We start from the raw sequence: 24,947 nt of genomic DNA, 5'->3' as shown, positions 1-24,947 counted from the left end.
TGCATTGTTCTTCCCATACCAAACCTTATCCACATTTATTTATTTCTTTGTCATAATCATAACTCCTCCTCCACCTTTACTCTCCTATCCTTTCTCCATATATTATATTTATTATCCAAATTTATCTTTGTTTTTTCATGCAATTTTGTCTCAGTCAAACACACTATATCAGGCTTCTCCACTATCATATAGTCTTGCAATTCCAATCTACTTGACAGTATCCCATCTATATTAGTATACATTACGGTCCACCCACTGCTCCCTCTAGGGGTTCCTCCGTATTCCTTCTTTTCACATACCACTTTCTGACTCTCTCTCCTATAACTCTCCAAAAAAACTTTTCTCTTTCCTCCTCAGACCGCTCATCATTTTTCCTTCTCGCCTCTTCCACCAATTCCTTATATCTTCTCCTCTCTTCCTCATTTCTATTCTTTCTCACAAACACCTCTTTACAACCTTCTATCTCTCTTAACTTTGAAGTTCTATTTAGGATATCCTCCGCAGATTGTTGTGACTTCAGTACTTCTTTAATCAGTCTGCTCACTCCCTCCTTATACGGACCCAGTCTATGGATCTCTTCCACTTCTTCTTGTAGGTCTTTTTTTCATCATCATTTAGATTTTTGAACAGATCTCTTACCGTTTTTAATTCTTCCTTAATTCTCTTAGGCTTATATGTTATATTTTGTTCTTTCATCCCAAATATTAACACACTTCTTCTTTTCTGCTATTTCCCTTATCAATGTTTCCATATTCTTCATTACATTAACCAGTTCCTTGGACCTTTCTTTTTTGTCTTCCTTCAACTGATCTTTAATTATTTCTTGTAATCCAACCATCTCTGCTTCCCTCGACTCAGTCCATTGTGTTTTCTTCAGTTCCCATTCCATTTCAAACCTTTCATTCTGCTCACTAATCATTTCCTTAAAGTCATCTTTCTCCTTTACTACTCTCCATTTTCTCCTCCAACTGTCTCTTGTATTTTCAACCTCCACTCTCAAGTGTGCATTCTCATCCACCAATCGTTTTTCATTTTCCTCCAGTCTCTTAACTCTTTCCTTCAAAGCCTTGCAGAATTCTCTATCCTGTTCCTCCTCACTCCTCTGAACTTTTAATTCCTTCACCAACTCCTCAAATCTCTTCTCCAACATTACCAATCTACCTTGCAATGTTGCCCTGTTGAAGATGGACTCTGCTTTGACTGGCCACTTTCGGCTTTGCTCCCTGGGCCTCATCAACATATTTTGAATTTGGTAATTTATTTCTTACTGGTCTATCCATTTTTTCTTACTCTTCCTGGGAGCATGTGGGTATGTGGTCACTGGGGGCCAGGCCTGGTAGCTACGTGTGTGTGGTGGGATGCGCCTGCTATGGCTGGCCTTTGTGTGGTTCCCGCTCTGTCGTTTGGAGTGTGGAGGTTCTCACACCTCGATCACTCCCATGTACACGCCACCAGGCTCGTTCACTCTGTACACTGTTCACTCGCTCTGGTCGCCCCAATAGCAATAACTATTCTCACTCAAGCACATTGCTTAGCGTGTGGAGTGTTAGTTAGATCTCTCTGAGCAGGACACGTCCGCTCTCCACGGAGCTGTGTATTTACCTAATTGTATTTACCTAATTGTAACATACGGGAAAAGAGCTATGCTCGTACTGTCCCGTGTGTGTGTGTGTGTGTGTGTGTGTGTGTGTGTGTGTGTCTCAGACCTATGTTCACTCATAAAACCTGGTATTTCCTATTTTGAGGCACATGATGGATGATTAGCAAGAATAGCTTTTCTGAGTTATCAACTGGAGAAAAATTCAAGTACAATAGTTCCCAAAACTCTCCAAAAAGTATGATATCAGCACGGCCCTCATCTTGCCACCACCGTCCACAGCACTGGCCCCGTAAAACGATGTTATTCTAATCAGCTGTTCCGGTGTGTGTGTGTGTGTGTGTGTGTGTGTGTGTGTGTGTGTGTGTGTGTGTGTATTTACCTAGTTGTATTTAACTGGTTGTAGTTTTACAGGGCCTGGGCTTTATGCTAGTGTGGCCCCGTCTCCATATCTACACTTATCCAATTTTTCTTTAAAACTATGTACACTCTTTGCTGACACCACTTCCTCACTCAAACTGTTCCAAGTCTCAACACATGTTTGCGGGTAACTAAATTTTTTAACATCTCTCAGACATCTTCCCTTCCTCAGTTTCTTACTATGCGATCTTGTGCTTCTAATGTCATATTCTTCTCTCAGGATTAGTTTCTCATTATCCACTTGATCCATTCCATTAATCAATTTATAAACTTGTATCAGATCCCCTTTCTCTCTTCTCTGTTCCAGTGTTGGTAGATCCATAGTCTTTAGTCTCTCCTCATATGTCATCCCTTTAAATTCTGGAACCATTCTTGTAGCCATTTTTTGTAGTCTCCAATTTCCTTATGTGTTTCTTTTTATGGGGGGTCCACACAACTCCTGCATATTCCAATCTAGGTCTTATTTTAGTACTTATCAATTTCTTCATCATTTCTTTGTCCATATAGTGAAATGCTAATCCAATATTCCTTAGCAAATTATATGTCTCTCTGAAAATTCTATCAATATGGCTTACCGGTTGATTGTTTTCTTCCATTGTCACTCCCAAGTTCTTTTCCTTTTTTCCTTTTTCTAGTTCTACTCCATCTCCCATCTTATAGATTCCCACTGGTCGTCTTTCACTTTTTCCCATTTCCATGACATGGCTTTTGTCCACATTGAATTCCATCTCCCATGTTTTACTCCATTTCCAGATCTTGTTTAAGTCTTCCTGTACTATTTCACAATCCTCTTTTTGTTTAATGACTCTGCACAGTTTCGCATGGTCCGCAAACAGATTTATGTAGGTGTTCACTCTCTCTGGCATGTCGTTTATATATATACGAGAAAAAGTATTGGCGCCAATACTGACCCCTGTGGTACTCCGCTGTCTACTGTTCTCCACTTGGACTTCATATCTTTTACTATCGTCCTTATTTCTCTCCCCCTCAAGTAATTTTTCATCCATCTCAATGTGCTTCCTTTAAAGCCACCCTTCTCCTCTAACTTCCATAGTAATCTTTCATGTGGCACATTATCAAATGCCTTTTTTAAATCTAAATAAATATAGTTAGTCCATCCCTCTCTCTCTTGTACTTTATCAACTATTCTAGAGTAGAAACTTAATAAATTTGTTACACATGACCGACCTTTTCTAAAACCAAATTGGCTATTTGATAATAATTTGTTGTCTTCAAGAAACTCAATCCATTGCTTCTTTATTACTTTTTCACACATCTTGCATATTACACTAGTTAGTGATACCGGTCTGTAATTGAAAGGTTCTTCCTTCCTTCTGCTCATATATATGGGAACCACCTCAGTTCTTTTCCACTCCACTGGCACTGTTCCATTTTCTATTGAGCATTTTATGATGTCGTATATAGGACTTGCTAGTTCTTCCCTACATTCTTTCAGTATTCTGCCTGAGACTTCATCTGGTCCCATTGCCTTCTCTTCATCCAGTTCCTTCATTAACTCTTTTATTTCAAGCTTGGTTACTTTAATCTTTTTCATATAGACTGTCTCTCTATTATCCTGTGGCCTTTCAAATTTAGATTCCTTAGTAAAGACCTCCTGGAATTTATTATTTAATAGTTCTTCCATAGTTTTTGGGTCTTCCACCATCCCGTTCTCTCCTTTTAACCTTTCTACGAGTATTGTTTCTCTTTGTCTAATTTTTCCATTTATGAATGTATAGAACAATTTTGGTTGCTCCTTACATTTTTCGACAATGTCCTTTTCAATGTTCTTTTCCTCTTCCTTCCTCACCTTAACATATTCATCTCTCGCTGCCTTGAAGTTTTCCTTATTTGTTGGATTTCTATTTCTCCTCCATCTTTTCCATGCTCCATCTCTTTTCTCCTTTGCCGTAGCACACCTTGCATTAAACCAATGTTTCGTTCCTTCTTCTTTAGGTCTATATTTTGGGACATATTCCCTGACTCCCGTTTTATATATTTCCAAAAATAAGTTATACTTCTCTTGCATCGTCTCTGAGTTTTCCATCTCCTCCCAGTTTACATTTTTAAAATAGTTCCTGAGATTCTCAACATCAGCCTTTCTGTAGTTTAATCGGTCTGCTTTGTATGAATAGTCTCTATCTTCCTTTCCCTCTTCTATATCTATTTCTAATATTATATGGTCACTCTTTCCCAATGGGCACTTATATCTTATATCATCATTCATTTGTATAGCCCTTGTAAAAATTAGGTCCAATCTCGCCGGCTCGTCGTTTCCTCTGAATCTTGTGCATTCCTTTACTCTCTGGTCCATCATATTGTCTAGCTTTAGGTTTTGGAATCTTTCTCCCCAGGCTTCTTCCCCCATACCACTTTCATAATTTTCCCAGTCCACTTCTTTACAGTTGAAATCTCCTACTAATACAACTTTTTTCCTTTCTTTGATTCTCATTAGACTCCTTATTGTGTTATCTATCATGTCTTTATATTCTTGATTGGTCCATGAATTTGTTTTTGGTGGCACATATGTTACAATGATTGTTAACTCTTTTTTATTGATATGCATCTTAATATACAATACTTTTGCTTTTCCTTCCCCACATTCCACTTGGTTTATCACTATTTCCTTCCTTAACATTATCATAACTCCTCTTCCTCCTTTACCCATTCTGTGTCTTCTCCATACATTATACCTATTATCCAAGACTATTTTGATTTCCTCATTTAGTTTTGTTTCAGCCAGGCATACAATATCTGGATTTTCTTTCTTTATGTAATCTCTTAATTCTAATTTGAAAAAACCCCATCTATGTTCGTATACATAATTTTTAGTCTCTTGCCTTTATCATTTTTAGTTAAACTTGTTCCATTTTTTTCTCTTCCTTCTCGTTTATATACCATTTCATTATCCTGTCTCCTAGAATTCTCTGAAAAAATGCCTTTTTTTCCTCTTCTGACCTTTCATTATTTTTTTCCCTTACTGCTGCTGCCAGTTCATTGTATCTCTTCCTTTCTTCCTCATTTCTATTTTTCTTTTTATAGATATCCTTGCAGTCTTCTGTTTTTCAAAGTTTTGTTGTTCTATATAATATTTCTTGTGTTGCTGCTTGTGATTTTAGTAGTATTTTAATTGGTCTCGTTTTTCTTTCTTGATATGGTCCCATTCTGTTTATTTCTTCTACTTCCTCTTCCAGTGTGTGTATTTTCCTATTTGTGTATTACAGGGCCCGAGCTAAGCTCTCTGTGACCTGTGTCCTTGTCCATTCCTGTCATCTCTCTCTTTCATCTGATTGACACACACCGCGCCAACGACATCACTGCTCAGTTTATTCCACTTATCAATGCTATGATGCGGGAAACTGTATTTTCTCACGTCATTTAGACAGATGTCCTTTATTAGCTTTTTTCCATGTCCTCGGAGATAATAACTTGTGGTCACCTTTATCAACTCTCTGTCCAGTATGTCAATCTTGTTCACCATTTTATACATAGTTATCATGTCTCCCCTTGTTCTTCTCTCTTCTAATGTGGTCAGCCCCAGTTCCCTCAGCCTTTCCTCATAGTCTAACTCCCTGAGTCCTGGTACCATCCTTGTTGCCAGCCTCTGTACCCTTTCCACCTTCTTCACATTTTTCTTCATATGCGGTAACCAGACACATACTGCATATTCTAGCTGGAGTCTTATTAAGGTACATAATATCTTCTTCATCATTCCTTCATCTAGGTAGTGGAATGCAAGGCCAATATTTTGAAGCATGTTATATGTTTTCCCAAAAATCTTGTTAAAGTGTTTCTCCGGTGACAAGGTGTTTTGCACGGTTACTCTTAAGTCTTTTTCCTCATTGGTCTCTTTAATTTTCTCATCACCCAGTTTGTAATCCCTGTTTGGTCTGTATCTACTTCTTTCCATTTTCATAACATGGGTCTTGTCTATATTAAATTCCATCTGCCACTCCTTACTCCACTCATATTTTATCAAGATCTTCCTGTAACTTGTTACAATCTTCCACATTCTTTACTCTCCTCATAATTTTAGTATTGTCCGCAAACATGTTCATGTAACTGTCAATTCCTACTGGCATATCATTAACATAAATCAAAAACATGATGGGACCCAGCACTGACCCTTGGGGAACTCCACTGGTTACCTTCTTCCACTCGGACTTCCTTCCTCTCACCACTGTTCTCATTTCTCTTCCCATTAAGTAATTTTCCATCCATTTTGCTAGTTTGTCTTTTACTCCTCCAATCATCTTTAGTTTCCACATCAGTCTATTGTGTGGTACTTTATCAAAGGCCTTTCTCAAGTCCAGGTAGATAGCATCCACCCATCCCTCTCAATGTTGTAGTATGTCAGTCACTCTTGAATAAAAACATAATAAATTGGATACGCACGATCTTCCTTTTCTGAAACCAAACTGCCTTTCACTCAGAATGTTTTCACTTTCTAGATACTCACTCCATTTAGCTTTAATTACTTCTTCACATACCTTGCACAATATACTAGTCAATGATACTGGTCTATAATTTAGCGGTTCCATTCTACTATCATTCTTATATATAGGCACAATGTCAGCTCTTTTCCACTCTTTCGGGACTAATCCTGTTCGTATGGAGGTTTCCACAATATCAAATACGGGGTTCAACAATTGATCCTTACATTCATTTAGCAACCTCCCAGATATGCCATCAGGCCCCATTGATTTATTAATATCCAGATTGCTTATAATTTTCCTTACATCTTCCTTAGTAACCATGATATCCTGCATTTGTTTTATTTCCGTAGGCCTTCCTCCCATAAAATGCTCCTCCTTTGTAAACACTGCAAAAGTTGTCATTCAAAATATCTGCTATATCTCCAGCATCTTCATATACTTCTTCCCCATTTTTTACCTTTTTTATTACCTCCCTTTTATTTAGTTTTCCATTTATGAATTTATAAAACATTTTTGGGTCACTATCACAGTTTTCCACCACCTTCTGTTCATATTCCTTTTGTGCTGTTCTCCTTACTTTAACATATCTATTCCTTGCTGTTTTGTAGACTTCCCTTGATAATACATCACTGTTTTTCTTAAGTTTCTTCCATGCCTTTTCCTTGTTCGTTTTTGCTTCTTCACAATTTCTATTAAACCACTGTTTATTATTTAAAGTCCTCTCTCTGTAATATGGCACAAAGTTTTTCACAGCAAAGTTATACAAATCCATAAATTTATCGTATTTGAATTGCATATCCCTTTCCTGGTATACCACGGACCAGTCAATTTCATTAAAGAACTCCCTTATATGGTTATAATTTGACCTAGTATAATTTAATTTTTTCTCAATGCGTTCCACAATCTTATTCGTGCTTAATTCCGTATCCAGCTCAAAGCTTAGGACATCATGATCGCTTTTCCCCAAGGGACATTTATGTTCAATTTCCTCTTTAGAGATGCCCTGGTAAATACCAAATCCAACCTTGCTGCAACATCTTGTCCCCTGCACCTTGTTGGTGATCTCACCCACTGTGTCATCAAGTTATTTGTTGGTACCTTTAACAATTCTTTTGCCCACTCACCACCGTTCACCACTTCATAGTCTTCCCACACTATTTCTTTGCAATTAAAGTCTCCAACTATCATCACTCTATCCTTTCTGATGAGTTCTTGCTTCATTCTGTCTAGAGTATTTCTCATCACCATTTGGTACTGTTCATATTCCCAAGCACTGGTTCTGGGTGGTATGTATACTATTATAATATTTATTTCCCTCTTGCCATCTGTTATAAGCATACTTATCACTTCCTCATTTCTCTTATTATAGTTCACCTCCTTCACTATCAGATCTTCCTTAGTAAGAACCATTATACCACCACCTCCTTTATTTTTTTTATCATTTCTCCATACTTTGTAGTGTTTTTACAACAAACCAATCTAGCTTTATTTCGGGCCTTAGCTTTGTTTCCACTACACACATTATGTCCGGTTCGTAACTTCTCAGGTAATCCATACATTCTAGCCTCTTAGACAGAAATCCATCTATGTTCATGTAAGTCACTTTTATTCCATTCCTAGTGTCATTCTTCCATGTAATGCCTATTCCGTCTGTTTTATCCACCATTTCTTTAGCCTCCCATTTCTCATCCTCCAAAAAAACTTGGTCTTTTCCTCCTCTGTTCTTTCGTCATTCCTCTCCTTCACTTCAGTTACAAGCTCCTTCATTTTCATTCGCTCATCTTGTGACATATACCTTCTTATGTAAATTGTTTTGGTTTCCTCAGAGTCCTTAAGTTTTCAAGCCCTCCTCAACAAGGCCTCCGCTGCCACCTGAGACTTTAATTTCAATTTTAATGGTCTATTTTTGCCTTCCTCAAAAGCTCCCAATCTCACACTGTGTGTGTGTGTGTGTGTGTGTGTGTGTGTGTGTGTGTGTGTGTGTGTGTGTGTGTGTGTGTGTGTGTGTGTGTGTGTATTTACCTAGTTGTATTTACCTAGTTGTATTTTTTCAGGGCCTGGGCTTTATGCTCGTGTGGTCCCGTCTCCATATCTACACTTATCCAATTTTTCTTTAAAACTATGTACACTCTTTGCTGATACCACTTCCTCACTCAAACTGTTCCAAGTCTCAACACATCTTTGTGGGAAACTAGATTTTTTAACATCTCTCAGACATCGTCCCTTCCTTAGTTTCTTACTATGCGATCTTGTGCTTCTAAAGTCATATTCTTCTCTCAGGATCAGTTTCTCATTATCCACTTCATCCATTCCGTTAATCAATTTATAAACTTGTATCAGATCCCCTCTCTCTCTTCTCTGCTCCAAGGTTGGTAGATCCATTGCCTTTAGTCTCTCCTCATATGTCATCCCTTTAAATTCTGGAACCATTCTTGTAGCCATTTTTGTAGTCTCTCTAATTTTCTTATGTGTTTCTTTTTATGGGAGTCCACACAACTCCTGCATATTCCAATCTAGGTCTTATTTTAGTACTTATCAATTTCTTCATCATTTCCTTGTCCATATAGTGAAATGCTACTCCAATATTCCTTAGCAAATTATACGTCTCTGAAAATTCTATCAATATGGCTAACCGTTGATTATTTTCTTCCATTGTCACTCCCAAGTCCTTTTCCTTTTTACTTTTTCTAGTTCTACTCCATCTCCCATCTTATAGATTCCCACTGGTCGTCTTTCACTTTTTCCCATTTCCATGACATGGCTTTTTCCACATTGAATTCCATCTCCCATTTTTGCTCCATTTCCAGATCTTGTTTAAGTCTTCCTGTAGTATTTCACAATCCTCTTTTGTTTAATGACTCTGCACAGTTTCGCATCGTCCGCAAACAGATTTATGTAGCTGTTCACTCCTCTGGCATGTCATTTATATATACGAGAAAAGTATTGGTGCCAATACTGACCCTGTGGCACTCCGCTGTCTACTGTTCTCCACTTGACTTCATATCTTTAACTATCGTCCTTATTTCTCTCCCCCTTAAGTAATTTTTCATCCATCTCAATGTGCTTCCTTTTAAGCCACCCTTCTCCTCTAACTTCCATAGTAATCTTTCATGTGGCACTTTATCAAACGCCTTTTTTAGATCTAAATAAATACAGTCAATCCATCCCTCTCTCTCTTGTACTTTATCAACTATTCTAGAGTAGAAACTCAATAAATTTGTCACACATGACCGACCTTTTCTAAAACCAAATTGGCTATTTGATAATATTTTGTTGTTTTCAAGAAACTCGATCCATTGCTTCTTTATTACTTTTTCACACATCTTGCATATTACACTAGTTAGTGATACCGCCTGTAATTTAAAGGTTCTTCCTTCCTTCCGCTCTTATATATGGGAACCACCTCAGCTCTTTTCCACTCCACTGGCACTGTTCCATTTTCTATTGAGCATTTTATGATGTATATTGGACTTGCTAGTTCTTCCCTACATTCTTTCAGTATTCTGCCTGAGACTTCATCCGTCCCATTGCCTTTTCCTCATCCAATTCCGTCATCAACTTTTTTATTTCAAGCTTGGTTACTTTAATCTCTTTCATATAGACAGTCTTTCTATTACCCTGTGGTCTTTCAAATTTGGATTCCTTAGTAAAGACCTCATGAAATTTACTATTTAACAGTTCTGCCATACTTTTGGGTCTTCCACCATTCCGTTCTCTCCTTTTAACCTTTCTATTGTTTCTTTTTGTCTTATTTTTCCATTTATGAATCTGTAGAACAATTTTGGTTGTTCCTTACATTTTTCGACAATGTCCTTTTCATAGTTCTTTACTTCTTCCTTTCTCACCTTAGCATATTCATTTCTTGCTGTTTTGAAGTTTTCCTTATTTTCTGGATTTCTGTTTCTTTTCCACCTTTTCCATGCTCCATCTCGTTTCTCCTTTGCCCTAGCAAAGTGTATTTACCTATTTGTGTATTACAGGGCCCGAGCTAAGCTCTCTTGTGTCCTGTCTCCTTGTCCATTCCTGTCATATCTCTCTTTCATCTGATTGACACACACCGCGTCAACGACATGACTGCTCAGTTTGTTCCACTTATCAATGCTACGATGCGGGAAACTGTATTTTCTCACGTCATTTAGACAGATGTCCTTTATTAGCTTTTTTCCATGTCCTCGGAGATGATTACTAGTGGTCACCTTTATCAACTCTCTATCCAGTATGTCAATCTTGTTCACCAATTTGTAGTTATCATGTCTCCTCTTGTTCTTTTCTCTTCTAATGTGGTCAGCCCCAGCTTCCTCAGTCTTTCCTCATAGTCTAATTCCCTGAGTCCTGGTACCATCCTTGTTGCCAGCCTTTGTACCCTTTCTACCTTTTTCACATTTTTCTTCATATGCAGTGACCAGACACATGCTGCATATTCTAGCTGGGGTCTTATTAAGGTACCTAATATCTTCTTCATTCCTTCATCTAGGTAGTGGAATGCAAAGCCAATATTTTGAAGCATGTTGTATGTTTTCCAAAAAATCTTGTTAATGTGTTTCTCCGGTGACAAAGTGTTTTGCACGGTTACTCCTAAGTCTTTCTCCTCATTGGTCTCTTTAATTTTTTTTATCACCCAGTCTGTAATCCCAGTTTGGTCTGTATCTACTTCTTCCCATTTTCATAACATGGGTCTTGTCTATATTAAATTCCATTTGCCACTCTTTACTCCACTCATATATTTTATTAAGATCTTCCTGTAACTTGTTACAATCTTCCACATTCTTTACTCCCCTCATAATTTTAGTATCGTCCGCAAACATGTTCATATAGCTGTCAATTCCTACTGGCATATCATTAAGATAAATCAAAAACATGATGGGACCCAGCACTGACCCTTGTGGAACTCCACTGGTTACCTTCTTCCACTCGGACTTCCTTCCTCTCACCACTGTTCTCATTTTTCTTCCCATAAAGTAATTTTCCATCCATTTGGTAGTTTATCATTTACTCCTCCAGTCATCTTTAGTTTCCACATCAGTCTATTGTGTGGTACTTTATCAAAGGCCTTTCTCAAGTCCAGGTAGATAGCATCCACCCATCCCTCGCTATGTTGTTGTATGTCAGTCACTCTTGAATAAAAACATAATAAATTGGATACACACGATCTTCCTTTTCTGAAACCAAACTGCCTTTCACTCAGAATGTTTTCACTTTCTAAATACTCACTACACTTAGCTTTAATTACTTCTTCACATACCTTGCATAATATACTAGTCAACGATACTGGTCTATAATTTAGCGGATCCATTCTACTACCATTCTTATATATAGGCACAATGTCAGCTCTTTTCCACTCTTTCGGGACTAATCCTGTTCGTATGGAGGTTTCCACAATATCAAATATGGGGTTCAACAATTGATCATTACATTCTTTTAGCAACATCCCAGATATGCCATCAGGCCCCATTGATTTATTAGTATCTAGATTGCTTATAATTTTCCTTACATCTTCCTTAGTAATCATGATGTCCTGCATTTGCTTTATTTCCGTAGGCCTTCCTCCCATAAAATGCTCCTCCTTTGTAAACCCTGCAAAAGTTGTCGTTCAAAATTTCAGCTATCTGTCCAGCATCTTCATATACTTCTTCCCTGTTTTTTTACCTTTTTATTGCCTCCCTTTTATTTAGTTTTCCATTTATGAATTTGTAAAACATTTTTGGGTCACTATCACAGTTTTCCACCACCCTCTGTTCATATTCCTTCTGTACTGTTCTCCTTACTTCAACATATCTATTCCTTGCTGTTTTGTAGCCTTCCCTTGATAATACATCAATGTTTTTCTTAAGTTTCTTCCATGCCTTTTCATTGTTCTTTTTTGCTTCTTCACAATTTCTATTAGACCACTGTTTATTATTTAAAGTCCCCTTTCTGTAATATGGCACAAACTTTTTCACAGCAGAGTTATACAAATCCATAAATTTATCGTACTTCAATTGCATATCTCTTTCCTGGTATACCATGGACCAGTCAATTTCATTAAAGAACTCCCTTATATGGTTATAATTTGCCCTAGTATAATTTAATTTTTCCTCCCTGCATTCCACAATCTTATTCGTGCTTAATTCTGTATCCAGCTCAAAGCTTAGGACATCATGATCACTTTTCTCCAAGGGACTTTCATGTTCAATTTCCTCTTTTAGAGAGATTCCCCTGGTAAATACCAAATCCAACCTTGCTGCAACATCTTGTCCCCTGCACCTTGTTGGTGATCTCACCCACTGTGTCATCAAGTTATTTGTTGCTACCTTTAACAATTCTTCTGCCCACTCACCACCATTCACCACTTCATAGTTTTCCCACACTATTTCTTTGCAATTAAAGTCTCCAACTATCATCACTCTATCTTTTCTGTTGAGTTCTTGCTTCATTCTGTCTAGAGTATTTCTCATCACCATCCCAAGCACTGGTTCTGGGTGGTATGTATACGGTTATAATATTAATGTCCCTCTTGCCATCTGTTATAAGCATACTTATCACTTTCCTCATTTTTCTTACTATAGTTCACTATAGTGTGTGTGTGTGTTTGTGTGCTGGAGGTTTTACCTGTATATATATATATATATATATATATATATATATATATATATATATATATATATATATATATATATATATATATATATACCTACCTACCTACCATATTTGATGGCTTATAAGATGCATTGGCTCATTAGACGCACCTTTTTTTTGGTAGATATTGAAATGACAAAAAAGATAAATGAGCATATTTAAGCTCTGAATATAAAGTGAAGGATTTCACCTGATATTTAAAGACTCGCATGCATTTAGATCATTTTTGGATCCCAGTATTTTAAATTTAAAAACTTTGATTTTTGCTAGTAGGCTACACACCAATCCTGCTGTGATTTGTGAGATGTAAACACATACCTGGCTTATGGCATTGGCATTGACTGAGAGAGTTGGAGACTACAGGGTTAATGACCATAATTTTTTTCTATTAATTCTTTTACATGTATGCCAGATAATGATTTTAAAAGATATGTGCAATTTTAATTGTATGAAAGTGTGTCTTACCTCAAGGAATAATGGCATCACACTAAAGAACAGTGAAGCTTACTTGTGTCAAGATCAAGATCACCTACACTGACCACGTTTGTTTTGGTTCATACAATGCGTGGTGTATGGTCATTTGGCAAATTCTTCCTGATTTGTGTCATTCTAGGTGAATTATCAGTAAGTATGATAATTCACCTAGAAGAAAGAGTTGTTTTGTGGTGCAGTACCTATCATCACTTTGGTTTCATCTGTGAAGATGTCTTGTGTTAAATTTTTGAGCCTCTGTTGCCAATAACAACTGTCTCGATACTAAGCCTTGGGCTCATAAAACGCAATGTCATTTTCTGAGATTTCTTTTGAAGAAAAAGGTGTGTCTTATGGGCTATCAAATATGGTGTGTGTGTGTGTATTTACCTAGTTGTATTTACCTAGTTGTAGTTTTACAGGGCCTGGGCTTTATGCTCGTGTGGTCCCGTCTCCATATCTACACTTATCCAATTTTTCTTTAAAACTATGTACACTCTTTGCTGATACCGCTTCCTCACTCAAACTGTTCCAAGTCTCAACACATCTTTATGGAAACTAAATTTTTAACATCTCTCAGACATCGTCCCTTCCTTAGTTTCTTACTATGCGATCTTGTGCTTCTAAAGTCATATTCTTCTCTCAGGATCAGTTTCTCATTATCCACTTCATCCATTCCGTTAATCAATTTATAAACTTGTATCAGATCCCTCTCTCTTCTCTGCTCCAAGGTTGGTAGATCCATTGCCTTTAGTCTCTCCTCATATGCCATCCCTTTAAATTCTGGAACCATTCTTGTAGCCATTTTTGTAGTCTCTAATTTTCTTATGTGTTTCTTTTATGGGAGTCCACACAACTCCTGCATATTCCAATCTAGGTCTTATTTTAGTACTTATCAATTTCTTCATCATTTCCTTGTCCATATAGTGAAATGCTACTCCAATATTCCTTAGCAAATTATACGCCTCTGAAAATTCTATCAATATGGCTAACCGTTGATTATTTTCTTCCATTGTCACTCCCAAGTCCTTTTCCTTTTTTACTTTTTCTAGTTCTACTCCATCTCCCATCTTATAGATTCCCACTGGTCGTCTTTCACTTTTTCCCATTTTCATGACATGGCTTTTGTCCACATTGAATTCCATCTCCCATTTTTTGCTCCATTTCCAGATCTTGTTTAAGTCTTCCTGTAGTATTTCACAATCCTGTTTTTGTTTAATGACTGCACAGTTTCGCATCGTCCGCAAACAGATTTATGTAGCTGTTCACTCCCTCTGGCATGTTATTTATATATACGAGAAAAAGTATTGGTGCCAATACTGACCCCTGTGGCACTCCGCTGTCTACTTTTCTCCACTTGGACTTCATACCTTTAACTATCGTCCTCATTTCTCTTCCCATTAAGTAATTCTTCATCCATCTCAATGTGCTTCCTTTTAAGCCACCCTTCTCCTCTGACTTCCATAGTAATCTTTCATGTGGCACTTTATCAAAAGCCTTTTTTAGATCTAAATAAATACAGTCAACCCATCCCTCTCTCTCTTGTACTGTATCAACTATTCTAGAGTAGAAACTCAATAAATTTGTCACACATGACCGACCTTTTCTAAAACCAAATTGGCTATTTGATAATATTTTGTTGTCTTCAAGAAACCCGATCCATTGCTTCTTGTGTGTGTGTGTGTATGTGTGTGTGTGTGTGTGTGTGTGTGTGTGTGTGTATATATATATATATATATATATATATATATATATATATATATATATATATATATATATATATAAATTGCTTATACATTTTGTATAATTAGTTTTATTTGCAATGCTTTACTGCCTTACTAACCACCATATTTCTTTAAAGTTTCAGAGCAAGCCTTAACGGTCTAGGTCCCAAGTAAGTGTGCTGTATATGGGATGGGAGATTTTGCAGTGTTTTGAGGTCTTCATGCCCAGCCTATGAAGGAATGTGTTTGTTGCTTTTCTAACATCACTGTATTTTTTTCATAGAGAAATATGGTGTTGCTTTTGTTTCTAATATTTTTGCTGTTGCATGGTTCATTTGTTGTAGATGTAAAAATTTTATTTTTTGATTTGTTTTAATTTTATATGTAATTTGTTTCAGTATACTAATATTAGTAGAGTCAGTTAGTGTTCTGGGCTGGACTGTATTTCATTATTTTCTTGATTTCTCCCATATCTTATTATAAATCAAAATTATATGAATATAAGTTTATATGTCTGGAACCTTTTTCTCCCTCTCCTGTAGGAAGGGCACTAACCAAGGGAAACAAATTTATGATGGAAAAAAGGCTTACTCAGGTGCCATTCCCTGATGAGAATCATAAGTGGTCACTAAAAGTGAAAGGATTAGTGTCTTAAAACTCTCTTTTTGAAAGAGTGAAGTTTCAAGACTTAATAGAACAGAGGGATAACAAAAACAGAAAGGGAGTTTCAGAGTTTACCAGACAAAGGATATTGATTGAGAAATTCTTGAATCAGATAGGAAAATAGAATAGGTATGAGAGAAAAAGTAAGCCTTGTACAGTGTGGCTGTGGGAGGAGGGGAGACATTATTAACAAGATCGAATGATTAGATATCATGATAACAGTAGAATCATCATAGCAGTACAAGATAGCAAGAAATTTAATATTGCAGTAATAAGAAAGAGACTGAAGACATTCTGTTAGAAGAGAGGAGTTGATAAGATGAAAAAGCATTTGATTCCACTGTTTTCTAAAGAGCAATATGACTGGATACACCCTTACATGTGAAGCATACTCCATACTCCTGTACAGTTAGCAGCTGGGGGATGAGAAAAACTGGTGATGACTCAACATGCCTGACTTTATAGCAACTGTTTTACCTAGAGATTAGATTTTAAGTAAAGGACAAGTAGAAAATGTTCAGTGTAGAAGAGGGGGGACAGTTGATCGTTATGAAGAGGGTATAGTTTTATGTAAAGGCATGTCGATTTGATCGGTGGATGAATTGAGTTTTTGAGGCACTGAACAGTGTCAAGCCTCAGTCTTATCAGAAATATTTAAAAAGAAGTCAGGCATGCTATGGCTTCCCTGCTTGAACTGTTTACTTCCTGAAGGTTTGGATGTTTATGAAAAAAATGTGGAAAAGTGCAGGATGGTAAAATTAGCATAAAGGTGGATATGGATAGGTTTAGCTTAGAAAATCATTAAACAGTAATAGGAAAAGAGTAGATGACAGCAAAGAACCCCCAGCGCATCACTTCTTCCCATGCGGCTCTTCAAGCTCTTTTTGGCTCTCCTGCCAATCCTGTTATAAATAACACTCCTGCAGATGTAGTTTATTATATCCAACAGTTCAGAGTTGCTCAGGTCATCCAAAACATCCTTACTGAGCTGATAAATCTTGAGTAGGCAGGTTTGGGCTAGTTTGGATGCTTGGCCCTCTTTGTCTTGATAAGTACTGTATTTGATGGCTCATTAGATGCATGGGCTCATAAGACACACCTAGTTTTGTCACATTGAAAAAAAAAAAAATAAATAAAAAATAAAATAAAATAAAAATAAATAAATAAATGAATTCAAACTCAAAATATGAAAGAGCAGATTCAAGCTCAGTATATAAAGTGAAGAATTTCACCTACATTTGAATCATTATTAGATCCCAATATTTGCTAGTAGCTTAGTAGCCTACATACCAATTGTTTTGCGAGATGTAAACGTGTGCTTATGGCATCTGCAGTGACTGTGAGAAACTACAGTGGTAATAATTATAATTAATTAATTTATTTTTTTTGTCATTCTACATGTAATTCTAGTATAATATTTTAGTACATTTTCAAAGCCAAAGGATGTGTGAAAGAAAATTTATCAACCTTATTTTCTAAAATGTATTTTCATTGAAATATTCATTACATTTCCAAAACAAAAGTGTGGAAATATTTTTTTTCTATTCATAGTAATGACATCACACTGTAAAGAATGCAGGGAAGTATGCCCATGTCACTGGGTTTTGTGTGTAACTGACTGCATTTGTTTTGGTCCATGAAATTTGTGGTGCTTGGTCAGTTTGGCAAATTCTTCTTGACTGGTGTCATTCTATGTGAATTACTGGTAAGTATGACCTATTATATAATGTTACCTTGAAATAAAAAATTGTTTTATGGTGTAGTATTAGTCATCACTTTGTTTATATATATAAAGATGTCTGGGTTTTGTTTTTAGAGCCTCTGTTGCTATAGACTTACCACCAACCACTACCTCAATGCTAAACCTTTGCCTCATATGAAGGCGGCTAATTTCTTGACACTTTTTCTTGGGAGAAAAGTTGTGTCATATTAGCAATCAAGTAAAGTAAGTGTAAATCTCATCATTGTCACCTCAGGACATCTCTCAAACTTAAAGACAAACTGGAGCTGGTCTGAGGCAAACTTCCATACTTAACAAACTTTGTTGGTGTGACCCTAGTAACTGTACGTATAGTGGTACCTTGAGATATGAATTTTATTCATTTCATGACGGAGCTCATATCTCAAAAAATTTTTTTCCCATTGAAGTGCATTGAAGTGCCATTAATCCATCCCTACCTCCTCTAAAAGAGCACCCGTTTTTAGTTTTACATATTTTTAGATAAAAGAAAGGTACTTATAAATAATAATTATTGTATAGAAACATAATAAAAACATGACAAAAGAGAATATAAATAGATAAAATACTTTTATAAAGTATATTCATCTCAGAGGGGTGCATTCCATGGATAGGTACCCTACCGCATAACCACCCTCACTTAATGTCTGTTGTTCAGCTGGAGCCCACAGAAGATTGACTGCCCTAATAATCACAAAAGATCTCGTTGACGACCCTGTAAACATTCATTTAATATATGAAGTTTTGATTGGGCGAGAGAGAGAGAGAGAGAGAGAGAGAGAGAGAGAGAGAGAGAGAGAGAGGAGGGGGGCAGGAGGGGGGACTGAGGTGCCACCACAGCAGAGGTTTATTTGCATTGTTCTCCCCTGCCCCTTGGTGATAAGCGTTGGTGGAGGAGGTAGGTGGAGATAGGAAAAATTTGTTTTGCCTTTTCAGTTACGTACATATGCATACTTTATCAGTGCATGTACATATACAAAATAACAGCAAAAGTTTATTTAGTGTTTTTAATAAAAGCAAAAGTAAAAGTTTATTTAATGTTCTTACCTTGGAGACAGACGTTTTTGATTAAGTGTGAATGGCAGAGGAGGGAGGGAGGGATGGATGCAGTCACCATTCACACATAAATATTGAATGTAAATTAAAGTTGCACTTTCTTAAAAAAAAGATAAGTAAATAGTGTGAAAATGATGAAAGAACAATCACAGTGCATGAGATGTGCGGGAAACACTTAGATATTAGCTCAGCTGAGGCTGGACCGATATGCTGAGCCGCCAACTAGTGGCAACTTCCTCAAGCAAGACTCATATCTCAAAAGTTCGCTTGTATCTCAAAACAAAAAATGGACCAAATTGTAACTCGTAACTCCAAAAACTCGTATCTCAGGTACCACTGTATTAGGATATCCAAAGGAAAACGACGGGAATTGTCTTTTGACTGCACTACTTCATAATAAAGGCTTACACACAGATGGAGCTGAAACTGAGCAATATCTTTGCAATATGGTTATAATGTGGTATAACAGTATGCAGTGGATGAAAATGCTGCTCAGAAAGACAAGAAATAACCTACCTATAAAGATTACCATCATGAACCACCCTGACAAATTAAAATAATTACTGTACACCACCCTTTTGAGTTTTGTGTTTGTTGTGTTCCAAAGGTATAGTGCTAAACTTGAGGAGCAAAACTCAAGGTGGTGTAATTGTTTTGCAATTTCAGTAAAGAATGCTCATGTAAAAAGCAAAAACGGGTGAGAAACACTTTCTTGAAAAAAGAAAAAAAAAAAAAGAAAGAAAAGGATAGGAATATTACCATTTCATGTGCAGTTTCAACCTCTGTTCCAGTATTTAGTGGCATTGCTAACAGAAATACAAGAAAAATGACAATGTTAAATAGATCTGATAGTGAAATAAAATAGAAAGAATGTTGATTGTACAAAAAAAGCATCCTGTAATGTGGCTGGTAAGGAAGGGTTGATAAGACATGAGTAGAGTTGCTCGATATTCTTTATCATTGGAATATATGTACCTACTTATGTACCTATGATATGTAGAGTTGCCAGGCGTTGATTATCATTAGTACATATTTATGTATGTACCATTGATAATCAACATCTAGCAACTTTACTCATGTCTTATCTCCCATTTCTTACCCACCAATGCTAAATTATAAGATGCTATTTGTACAGTCAACACCGTTTTGTTTTCTTTGACAGCTAGATCTACCTGTCATTGTTTATTTTTCATATATTTCAGTAGGAGAGGAGCCAATCTCCTGTTATGGTTGCTACATTCACCAGATATCGTAATATTTCATAGAAAAGTTGGTCTACTGATGCTGAATATTGGTAATTTTTCTATATACTATTATCACACACCAATATATTAAAATAGCTAAAGTATTTTTAAACATATCTGTGACATAAACATTTTAATGATAGAATTAAGATTATCATGCATTATATTTTTATACCATTTCTATTCCTGGGACAAAAATTTCTTTGTTACTCAATTGATAACTTAAAATTTAGTATGGTATTTTCTTTCTAAGTTAGGAATTAGACTACACATAGACATCAATAAGGTTATTGACAGGTGACAAACTAGGCCGCCTAGGCAGGCAGCCGACACGGGAGGCTGGTGTCTGCTGTACTGACTGTACGCAGAAAAAATAAGATTTCTCAAAAACTATTCAAAATATTGGCTTCAAACCAAAACTGGTATGTCACTTAACCATATGTAAATTCGCAGAAACAATATGGAAACAAAATTCACATTATTTGTGTAGTAAAATGCCAAAATACATAGTTTTTATGCTTTTACGGTGAAAACCTAAAAGCTAGTACGCAAGTGCATAAAATCACTGAAAACTACATTAAAAACATACCAGTTGAACCAGAACATCTTCAATATACATATTTTAATATGGAAAAAAACATCATTTAAAATACCTATTAAGATTTTTGAGAAATGAAAGAACTAGTGATTTAGCCTAATGTGTATGTAATGTGGAATTTGGAATATGACATGCACAAAATTTGGTTGATAAATGTTGAATTTTGCTAAGCAATATTATTAAGGTTCTAATCTAGATTAAACAAAAAACAAACAAACATCTAATTCAATTTTCCTACCTGCCCAAAACAAGCCTCTAATCCTACCGTATGAACTGACACTTATGAACTTGAAAATTGAAATTGCTACACCTATGAATTTGATAGAAAAAGAAAGACAATATGCTGAATATTGAATTTCTTAAATTTAAACCGACAGAACAGTAATTTTCAACCTAAGTAAATTCTGCAAAACCTAGCAAAACCATAACAGATGAATTTTTTTCTAACCAAAATAAACATATAATATAAAAACAATTTGAACCTAAGCAAATTATATACCCAAATTTTGGCTGAAGAAAACTACATATTTTGGACACTAAATAATTATATAAAAATAACTTCCCTCACATTAACAGATTTTCTGTCTACAGAGCCTCTTCATTTGCTGCATTTAAGCATAAAAATCTAGAAGAATATGTACATAATTAATTCAAAACTAGATTTGGACAAAAAGTAATAGTCACAAGGAATAATCAGTGCAGAAAAATTGGCAAGATCTTATATTTATTTTTGTAGATTTTGGTATGCTGAATGAGCATTCTAGTCACACATTACCATACCGCACTTTTTAACTTTTAACTTTGTTGTTTTTTGGTATAAATTCTGCACTCACCTTGAAAAAAAAACTGTTCCTAAAATGCCTGAAACCTTTAAGATAAAGAAATCACTTTGGTAGAATGTACAAAACACTTGGATCATTATTATATAAATCATTGTTGCTGCATCACTGCACACTAAGTTACTGTGGACTGTCAGTTGTTGCACTAGCTAGCATCCATGATGGCCACTCATGCAGAGTGGAGCATCAATGCTTAATGATTTCCATGAACTACAAGAAACCATGAACACATGAAGCCCCATAAATGAGTTTATTTTCATAACTCAGAAATCAAATTCTGATAATGAGATTGCTATTTTCATAACTCAGAAATCAAAGTCTGATAATTCACCTTGTAACAAAGCTTTTGTCCTTGAGTTGAAACTTTTATTTCTTATTTGCTTATGTCTAGAAAACATGAAAAAATACTTATATTCATTTCTAATTTTGCTTTTGTGTCCAGGATAATGACATTTTTTTAATTTACCCATTCTCATAGGGACAAAGTGGCAAATGTGAAGTTTGACTTGAACAAAGTAGATACAAAATGACATATAATGCAATAATAGCATTTATTTATTCTAGAATTACACCAGTGAGACAATAGACTCATTAGAAATTAGTAGTTTTTCTGTCCCAAAGGCAAAGATAACAAGGATACTTGGTAAAGCCACTTTGGAGACCCTTCAGGAAAGCCACCATTTTGAAGTCTCCTATAACCTCCCAATGGTACTCTTCATATTTCAAGGCATCTAAATCTAACAACATCTTGACACTCTTGTATTCCTCTTTGAGCTGGACAGAGTGGGCGAGGGGGAGAGATGAGTACATATTCCCATTATGAAGCAGCACTGCTTTGAGGCTTCTGCACGAGCTGTCGATAAAGAGCTGCCACTCTTTGGGGTTTAGGGTAATTCCAATTGCCTCAAACAGACCGGTCACATTGAGGCAAAAAAAAAGCTCATCTTGACGAGTGAAAAAGCTTGAAAAATGCTGGTGACGCTTTCTCTGACCTGATATGTGCACACACTCATCTAGCAAATTCCACTGCTTGAGTCTCGACGTTAAAAGCTCGCCATTTGACTTCGTGAGGCCAAGATCTCTGATCAGGTCATTGATGTCTTCTTGGCTGGGGTAGTATGGATTTCTCTCATCAGTTGCATCTCTGAACTCTGGATCAGTATCTTCATGTTCTTCTGAACTACTTTCCTTTTGTAAACACTGCTGCTCTCTCTTAGGAGGAGTGGGTACGGGGAGCTCAGAGCAGTGTGGCACTGGCGCAATGGATGACATAAGGTCAAGATATATGATAGCAGACGCATTTTTACCTGCTCGACGTTTGGAAGGGTCTACCATACAGTAAAAGCAATTGCTTGAGTGATCAGTTGGTTCCCTCCAAATTCGGGGCATTGCAAATCTCATAGCTCTGTTTTCCCTTCTGTATCAACCTGTAAAAAGCAGAATGAAAACAAAAGTATAAAAATAGATACATTCAACTCAGTGTAATAGGATATGTTAAAATAAAAAAAAGTATATACTGTATATGTATATATATATATATATATATATATATATATATATAGATATATATATATATATATATATATATATATATATATATATATATATATATATATATATATATATATATATATATATATATATATATATATATATATATATATATATATATATATATATATATATATATATATATATATATATATATATATATATATATATATATATATATATATATATATATATATATATATATATATATATATATATATATATATATATATATATATATATATATATATATATATATATATATATATATATATATATATATATATATATATATATATATATATATATATATATATATATATATATATATATATATATATATATATATATATATATATATATATATATATATATATATATATATATATATATGGTAAACCCACAGAGTTTCACCATTTACTTTCTGGATGAAACTATTTTTTTCTGGTAGATTTTGGCTTGCTTTTAATTAAAATACCACTTGTTTTTGGCGCAAATCAACCAATGTTTTTTTTACAGCCCCGAAACATATGATTTGCATAGAAAAACAACTGGTAAAAAAATTAAAAAGCCAAAATCTACCAGAAAAAATTAGTTTCCTCCAGAAAAGAACCTAACCTAACCTAACCTAACCTAACCTAACCCAACCCAACTAAACCTAACCTAATCTAACTAAAACCTAACCTTACCTAACAAAACCTAACCTTACCTAACAAAACCTAACCTAACCTAACTAAACCTAACCTAACCTAACCTAACCCAACCCAACCCAACCTAACCTAATCTAACCCAACCTAACCTAACCCAACCCAACCTAACCTAACTAAACCTAATTTAACCTAACCCAACCTCACTAAACCTAACCCAACCAAACTAAACCTAAGCAAACCTAACCTAACTAAACCTAATCTAACCTAACCCAACCTAACTAAATCTAACCTAACCTAATTAAACCTAACTAAACCTAACCTCAGGGGCCGTCGTGATTGGTGGAAATAATTGTTTTTTTTTTTTTCCATTGGCTGCCCTTCAGTTTAAAAAAACAGAACCCATCAGCGTAAACAATTAAGCGCATGCTCAGACAATGGTATGTCACGGAGCACGCCGAGCCGCCGCGAGCGCATGACATTATCAGTGTGCGGCAGGGTTTGATGCGGAAGGCTATTGTCATGGCTGATCACCGAAACACCAAAACATGCTTAAATTTTTAAAAAATCTGTTGCCATTCAAAAAGGTTGCACCTAGTATATATGGGGTTCAAATTACTCATAATCATGAGCTGTATCTCTTGAGGTGGGTAAAAAACACGTAGCTGATTGTGGTGAAACACTGCAGTAATACCATATATATATATATATATATATATATATATATATATATATATATATATATATATATTAGTGTTTTTCTTACCTTCCAGAGTTCTTTTGCAGAGTTCGCAGGTGAAATGAGGTGCCCAAGGTTTGTCCTGATCCTTGACAGGCATGCCGAAGTATGGATTGTAGGCCTTGCGCATTTTCAGTGATCTTTCCAGAGAGTACTTTTTAGCTCTAGAATCCGACACAAATATGAAGGCCGCTGAGGGGGGAGACCTATCGGGGATTCCCCGGTTGTGGCGTCGCCAAATGTCGCAGCCCCAATTATAGGATTAACACTGAAGTGTGGAGAAACGCCCATCTCTCCTGCTCTCTTTCTTTGTGGCTTGTTACTACTTCCTCCTGTTTCTTATTACTATATAGTTCTCTCATGCACGTGTGTGTGTGTGTGTGTGTAATTCACTGTTTGATCTGCTGCAGTCTCTGACGAGACAGCCAGACGTTACCATACTGAACGAGCTCAGAGCTCATTGTTTCCGATCTTCGGATAGGCCGTGTGTGTGTGTGTGTGTGTGTAATCCTGCTTGCGCGAGTCTTTCAACAGTGTACGTATTGGTTCTCCCATGACGCGGCACACACACACACACACACACACACACACACACACACACACACACAC

The 24,947-nt window shown here is 36.0% G+C and overlaps 1 protein-coding gene across 2 annotated transcripts in view; it reads left to right on the top strand.

Annotated features, from left to right (window-relative positions):
- The window catches only part of LOC123500131 (YY1-associated factor 2-like), a 292,440-nt gene that overhangs the window by 69,294 nt on the left and 198,199 nt on the right, over positions 1–24,947 (top strand). For both annotated transcript variants that reach the window (XM_045248796.1, XM_045248798.1), the window contains one exon: positions 15,401–15,433. In XM_045248796.1, coding sequence (XP_045104731.1) covers positions 15,401–15,433 — 33 coding nt within the window. The remainder of the gene's footprint in view (positions 1–15,400; positions 15,434–24,947) is intronic.

The sequence above is a fragment of the Portunus trituberculatus genome, chromosome 50 (assembly GCF_017591435.1).
Source record: "Portunus trituberculatus isolate SZX2019 chromosome 50, ASM1759143v1, whole genome shotgun sequence".
Taxonomy (NCBI): Eukaryota; Metazoa; Arthropoda; class Malacostraca; order Decapoda; family Portunidae; genus Portunus; species Portunus trituberculatus.
The sequence above is the reverse complement of the archived record's forward strand: the minus strand, read 5'-3'. Positions and strand labels throughout refer to the sequence as shown.